The 7,479-nt window shown below is 36.8% G+C and overlaps 1 protein-coding gene across 1 annotated transcript in view; it reads right to left on the bottom strand.

The window, feature by feature from the left end:
• Positions 1 to 42: 42 nt before the first annotated feature.
• LOC103475694 (clustered mitochondria protein homolog) overlaps positions 43 to 7,479 on the bottom strand; it is an 18,663-nt gene continuing 11,226 nt past the window's right edge. The window contains 16 exon segments of the mRNA XM_017308562.1: positions 43 to 353; positions 489 to 556; positions 636 to 770; positions 850 to 943; positions 1,017 to 1,138; positions 1,636 to 1,761; positions 1,871 to 1,951; positions 2,094 to 2,233; positions 2,892 to 3,045; positions 3,655 to 3,739; positions 3,820 to 4,070; positions 4,816 to 4,878; positions 5,496 to 5,648; positions 6,064 to 6,164; positions 6,380 to 6,481; positions 7,254 to 7,339. Of these exon segments, the coding sequence (XP_017164051.1) occupies positions 251 to 353; positions 489 to 556; positions 636 to 770; positions 850 to 943; positions 1,017 to 1,138; positions 1,636 to 1,761; positions 1,871 to 1,951; positions 2,094 to 2,233; positions 2,892 to 3,045; positions 3,655 to 3,739; positions 3,820 to 4,070; positions 4,816 to 4,878; positions 5,496 to 5,648; positions 6,064 to 6,164; positions 6,380 to 6,481; positions 7,254 to 7,339 (1,864 nt within the window). The 3' untranslated portion in view covers positions 43 to 250.

Genomic DNA, 7,479 nt, shown 5'->3' with positions numbered 1-7,479 from the left:
TATATATAGATATTTCTCATCATGTTTTAAGTAACACAGAGATTAAAGGCTTTTTCTGTCATTTTTATTGTCAGATTATACCACTACATTAAAGACTATTTTTAAAATAGTTTTTCACTCATCTGTAGCTGTTCAGAAGCTGCTGTAGTTTCTAAAGGACTCAGCTGAATCTGGGTAACCCAGTTTCTCACTGAGCCATTTCCCCAGAACAAGCAGGTGGGCTGCAGTAGTTTTCCTTTTGGTCCGCAGTTCAGAGCTGCTGCTTGTTGCCGTTTTGGTTTAATAATTGATATGCCACGTCTTCTATTTGAACTTTTCTTCTTTCGTTTAGTTCTGCTCTCAGCTCTTTTTCACTAGAAAGAAAGAAAGAAACAGTGCAGGCAGGATCAAAGATGAAATCCTTGTCTACATTAAATTTTTATAAGGACAAAATGAGCAATGTGCATCTTGATTTTTTAATCAAGATGTCCTGCCCTCATCTTTTTCACCTGGGTGGGATGAAAGTAATCCCACAAGTCAGGTTGAGCTGCTGCAGAATCACAGAATGATTTGGCAACTGCCAGAAAAACAGAATAGGTTTAGCACCAAACTAAGCCTTGCTGAGTTTTTTTTTTTCTATCTTAATGTGAACAAACCCTCGGAGGAGAGACAGAGGCACTGGGTTTGCCAGAGGCGACGTGGCGGACGGCTCTCTGGAGGATCGCACCCTGATCCGTGAGCCTCTGCAAGCATTCTGAACTTTCCTTTGTGCTGTCACTGCTCTCACCAAGCTGTAAGTTAGCAACAAATATTAAAGCACCTTGACAATCCAGAGGAAAATAGTTAAAAAAAGAGTTTTTAAAAGCTCACCTGGTTTTTATATAAAATGTGAGCCTCTTTTTCGTGGTGCAGAGCTAAATGTAACTCCCCTTTGCTTTCATAAACAATGGCAAGCACATGATGACTAAGAAAAACAGAAAGAAATGTAAATTAGTTCAGAAGAACTGGAAGAAAAACAACTAGCATGACATGCATACCTGTGTGCATGCTTCAGCGATTTTGCACCGTGATATTTAGAGGTTAAAGTCAAGGCGTTCTGCAGGAACTTCAGTGAAAGCTCATTTTCCATTAGGGCATGGAGGACTAAACCCAGCATACTCTGTCAGATAAAACCCAAAAAACAACAGTCATACTTCAATTACAAAGCGAGTGAGCTGCAGACAACACCGTTTAAATAAAACAAAGGTACAAGAGTTTTGTTTTTGTCTTTAATGGGACAATAAAACACTGACATTCATGAATAAGCTCAATTAACCTAAGTAAATGTGTTGAGTTAGTTTTGACTTAATTCAAGTGGACTAAGATATTTGCACTAGAAACTAGACAAAATAATACTTCAGTGTTTTTGCAGTGAACAGAGAAAATCATGTGATTTTTATACATTTATTGTTAGTTTTAGGGTATTTGTTGTTGACAAAAGCACACAGGTCCAGTTAAAACCCCGGCAAACTCCTCTTGTTTGTGTTTATGATGGTAGCACAGACAAAGGGTTTGGTGAACGAGGATTGGTCAATCCTCATTAAAATGACAACAAACAAAATGTTACATAAAGAGATTTTTTTTTAAGTATGCTAAAGCAGATAAAACTGGACTTACATCCAGAAGTGCAATTTGTGGATGATCTTCGCCGATAACGAGCAGGGTGAGGTATCGAGCGCGATACAGGAGCTGGAGGGAAGTCGACAGGCGGCCTCCCGCAAAATAATACAGCGCTAGGTGAGTCTAAATCACAGGAAGGATAGAAACACTTGCAAATTGTTCATAATTTTGATATAAAACCTCATAGTAGACAATAAACTGGTTGAACTGGTGAAGAGGTAAAGCAACACACATAGTCCTGTACGGTCTGCGGATGGTCTGTCCCTTGTATTCTCTCAGAAATCAAAGCAGCTTTTTCCTGAAGAATGAGAGCCTGGCATGGACAAAATGACAATGTTACTTCACAGGAAGACATCGAAAAGAAAACTTTAAAACCTAAACGGAGGCTGACGTGTTGAGTTAGATGAAATAAAAGCGGAACATCATGGAAGAAAATAACTTCAATTGATATTTACGTCATCATTTTCTCCTAAGGTGTATCTGAGCCGCCCAAAGAGACGCAGACACATGGAAACGTCCTCATGCAGGATCCCACAAACGCTGCTGAAAAGAGTCAGGGCTCGACCAAGCAAGACCAGACCTGCTCTGAGAAACCCTGGGAAGCAAAAAAAGAGAAGAAAACAGAAATTACTGAACCACTTCTCCTATAACCCTTCTGGAAAAGTATTCTTCTTATTTTGTGTGACTCAAATTAGCACATTATTATGAGAAACAACACAGAAATTGTGGGATTAACTCTCATATTCCTAAATAAAATCCGACGTGACCGTTTGGCTTTAGACGTCATCTAATTAGTAAAAAGAGTCCATTAAACATCAAACTGTTCTGTGGAAACCTCAGAAGTTTTTTAGAGAATATTACAGAACAAACAGCATCGTTAAGACAGGTCAGAGGAGGGGTGTCCAAGGTGTGGCCCGGGGACCATCTATGGGCCTTGAACTGATTTTGTGCGGCCCACCAATTGCTTTTTTCTGAGTTTGTTTCTCCCCTCAGCAGTCAACTGAGGTACAACTGCTAATGTAACCTATTCTGTGTTTCTATTTTCATTATTAGTAGCTTATTATTGTTATCATTAGTTTTTCCTCAGTGTTTTTTTTATGAATTTATTGTTATATAGCAGATGAACAAGACTTTATAGGTGTAAGTAGTTGGTAATTATTCTGATGCTGTCTGTCCGGTTATTATTTACAATTGTAAATAATTTCTTGTTTTTAAAATACAGTTTGAAATAAATAGATAAATAAATAAATCACCCCGCTGTGCTGCCAGCTGTGCTTGCTGTACGAGTCCGGCAGCATCAGTCGACGTTAGTTTGAGATGTTTGACCACAGGAAACATGTTCATCACGTCGTTCTCGCTGAACGCTGGCTTGTGTCGACACTCAAACATGTACTCTCTCAGCTGCAGCTGAGCAGAGACGAAGGAAACAGGTCAGCCGCTTAAGTTATTCACATCACAGCTGGAGACAATTTGTCAGTCTGACCTTCTTTGTGTGAATTAAGGAAATGTATTTATAAACAAACTGTCAAAAATCCCTGAAATCATACTTATGGAGAGCAATTTCAGTCAAAATTGAACAAACAAACAAATCAAAAATAAGTAACCATATGATAAATAAAATAATAAATAAATGAATAAATAATATAAGTGAAGTAATTATTATGAAAGTTATTAAATAAAGAAGCCAATTAAACATATGCTTATTATTTCTTGATTTATTTATTTAATTTTGGTGGAAATGGCTCTCCATATTAGTTCTTGAATGCCTGCAGCTACAAATTACACCACTGATGCACTAATTTCAAACTTTGGTTTAGAGATACCCCTGTCTTTTGTTCAACAAGCAGATCAAGTAGTTAATTTTAACCTTAAAAACAAAGAACAGCTTTCGTTTGGCCTGTCGTGACAACTTAGGATGAAGTATGATTCTTAGGATGTAAAAAAGTGTTATTCAACAAGATATATAAAAGATATATAAAAACAACTTATATAGATGTGTTAAAAAGTGATTCCTACCTGAATGCCTGTCTTGATGGACATCTCTCTCAAAAGTGAAATCTTCTGAAGGTTGTGCTTTTCTATTTCTTCTTCTATGCTTTCACTGAGTGAACAGAGACTGAAAGACAGTAAAGGAAAGTCCTGCTGCTAAACGTAAGCTCTGCCACACAGACACAAATGCACCTTTTAAATGTATAATGGTAATAATCTTCCGCTTCTGCCTTGATCCTGCTCCACAGATCATCAGAAGTCAGTTTTGCCCACAAACTGCTGGTCGGGAAGTTCGCTCGGTCGCTCTGGGTTCGGCGGCGGCGGCTCCTGCGGCGGGACGGCAGCTCATCGCTGCAGGAATCAGGAACAGGAGCGGAGGACGAGCTCAGGAGGCAGTTTAGGAAGTGACTGACAGCTGCAGAAAAAGCTGCAGGCTCCACATCCTGACAGAAAAACGGGAGTTAATTAAGCTCAAACCAGAGGATTTCATGTTCGGTTTAAACCAGTGTTTCTCAAACTTTATTCAGGCTGAAGGCCGCTTACCCCAAACACTCACACAACATTTTCATATATAATCTGAAATTAAAATATTGGCCTCTCCGCTTAAAGTGAAGGGTGGCGCTGTGTTGTAAATATGACTGGTCACAATAATACCATGAACGTTTTGAGTTATTTGCAGGTCCTGAAGGTTTGGATTCTAAGCTTTCCAATGATAGAAAACACATGAAAATCAAAAATGTTATTAATAATATTTTAGGGCTATTTGTAATTTAGAAGCACAATAAAAGAAAAATAGATTCGAGTTGCGTTGGAAAAAAACTAACATTTTCTTCCAGCCAGTAGATACAGCTCAACATAAATAATTTAACTTTAGGTGTTAAGATTCAGTTGTTCATCGCCTCGTATCACAGCACAGCGGCAGACCGAGATCTGTGTCGTAACACTGTTTAAAAACAAAAGTTTTTCCACCCCTATCTTTAAGTTTTCTAATTAGTTACCCACGGATCTTAAGCCATTTATCCACTATTATTTTTAACCACAATCCTTTGGTAAGCTAACTGTAGCGTAGCACTTGAGCTAACGTAACGGCAAATAAACGGCTGTTGACATGCAGTACCTGGCGGGCCACTAGTGGGCGCCCGCGGACCACAGTTTGAGAAGGACTGGTCTAAACTAATTTCTCAGCACCTTCATGTAGGTCCTGAAGATGTGTTTCGCACTTCTGGTGATGACTTCACTGATGGCAATTCTCTGTGGGAAGATGTGATTGATTATTTAGACATAGTAAGACATTTATCTAAGAAAAAATATATATTTTTTTAATGTTCAAAATTTACGTTACATTTACATGCAGTAGATGAGCAGTAATGCTTTTCTACTGCACAAGTCAGGGGTGTCCAAACTTTTTGTCACATGGCCAAAATTGTTGAGTCAAAAGTATTTCTGGGTCAAGAAAATAACAGCAGCAACAACAATAACAAAAATAAGCAAATAAAGATGGCTTTTTTATGTTAGTTTTCAGTTTGTTTTTGGCCCGACTGAACAAAATTATCCTCATTATAAGAAAAATATTTGGGTCTCTTTCTTTCAAAATGTTTGCTAACATTTAGCCAAGTTTAAGAAATCAGATAAAAACTGATTTGGCTGCAGTTAAAGTTAGTAAAAGTCAGTAATAAACGTGTTTCTACAGATTAAAAAAACTTGATTATAAAAAGACAAATACTTTGTGTTGTTCCATTTTGTTTAAATTATAGTACAGCTGTATTATCCATTTCATGATTAATGAGGACTCTCGTTTACGTGAATAAATACATATATTGATGTATAAGTGTGGATTTGATTTTAGTTAAAATAAACGCGGTGAGCACCTGCACATGGCTGAGTTTTTCTCTCTCCTCCATCTCGTCCAGCTCCTTCAACATGGCACCCAGATATCGCACATTTACGCCCCGCTGATGAATCACTGAGGTCAGAGTCGCTCCATCCATCGGGACGGCCTTATGGTCGAGGCAGTCCCTCAGCTAAAAACGACATTGTTTTTACTTTTAGCATGTTTTTATTGGGGTTTCTATTATTTTTGTTTGAATGTTTTATTAGTTTGATCCTCTGGGTGGTAAAGAGGAAATGACATGAGGGGTTTTCAAAAAACTTTTGAAACGTTAACTAAAACTACAGATGTGGGTCTGGTGAATTTTTAGTTAAAACATGTTTGTTTTTCACTCAGTGGGTAGAAAATCCAGAAATTTTACTCATGCAAGAGTAGAAATACTTCACAATAGAATTATTGAAGTAAAAGTAAAAAGTGCAGCGTAGTAAGAATACTCCTAAAAGAACAAATAAAAAAAAAAGCAGATGTAACTGAGTAAATGTAACTATAGTTATTCTTTTCAGGTCTCATGAGCTGAAGTGGGCTCATCACTCCCAGACCCGACTCACCACTGCAGGAATCTGATTTGAGAGAAGAAACGCAGCAGCGTCCCAAAGCAGACGTCTCTGTCTCTGTACGTCCGGGAGACACTCGGAGGGAAAACGCACACCTGAAGAAAAACGCAAGAAAAAATTGATGGCTGACAATTTATTTCACCTTTTTAGTGACTTTTGAGTAAAATTACAATAGGACTTGTTGAACTATGTAGCAAAAAATTAACTTTAGTGATCAGGTAGACACAAGTGATGGCTAGATGGAGTAAATGAATTACGAAATAGAAATAGAAATAGATAATAGAAGTGTGTCTGTGGATGTCTCTAGTACCTGGAAAGCAAACATCAGGATTGAAGCGGATGTCAAAGTGAGAGTCACTCACAGAGCCGACATTTTCACAAGTTTTCCAGGAGATATTCCTTCTGTTTTGTTCTAAACAATAAATAAAAGAAGGGATTTACTGCTAAATAGTACAAATCATCTTAATTATTTGATTAAATTGAGTCAGACATTTATCCTTTTGCGTAGTATTTACATGTTAAAAGTGTGTTGCACCATCTGAACACCAATTTTTTTGGCAGCCATCTATAATATGGCTGCCAACAAACATGGCAGCCAAATTTTTATTTTTATATTTTTATAAGAAAAAAAATATTATATTTTTATTTTACCAGAATATTATAATCTCATACAAAATCCCACTTTTAACTAAAGAACAGAAAAATATAATCAGATATAAAGAACTAACAAGTATCATAGCCATTTGTTTAATGTCTACTTTACATTATTGCTTTATTAGTAATTAATAACATAATATTTTTTGGGGGGGAAAAATATGACCGAATACCAATATCCCCTCTTCAAAATTGGAAAAACAAGAGAACATTTAATAACAGTTTAAGTTAGATTGATAGATATGAATGCTATTTGATTAAATGTCACTACTTTAACTTTTTGTTAATTAACCAAACATAGACAGAGTTTTAAACCTACAGTCAGATTAAGAAGTGTTAATTCTAATTTATTTGTATTTTCTTTGCATAAATCTATGTTTTCTAAACTTTTTATTTCTTTCTGAAGATTTTATTTAGTTTTAGCTTCTCTCTGAAGCAGGCAGTATTGTTTACTTCATGGCTCCACGTCTCGACTCCTGTTGTAACAGAACATGCTATTTTATTTACTTATTTAAAAAAATAATTTTCACCTGCAGCTCTCTGAGGTTTCTCAGGTTTCTCTGTGGCGAACTGATTGCTGAGGTCATCGGACGCCATTTTAGCAAAAAGCTCATACCTTAAAAAAACACAACAAAAAACATGCTTTCATCCATCTTGGTTAATCGCAGTTCCTAAACAATTTAACATGAAAAGGAAACAATAAAGAAAGGAAGGAAGGAAGGAAGGAAGGAAGGAAGGAAGGAAGGAAGGAAGGAA

Source organism: Poecilia reticulata, linkage group LG14 (assembly GCF_000633615.1).
Source record: "Poecilia reticulata strain Guanapo linkage group LG14, Guppy_female_1.0+MT, whole genome shotgun sequence".
NCBI classification, from domain to species: domain Eukaryota; kingdom Metazoa; phylum Chordata; class Actinopteri; order Cyprinodontiformes; family Poeciliidae; genus Poecilia; species Poecilia reticulata.
This window is presented reverse-complemented; position numbering and strand designations above follow the sequence as displayed.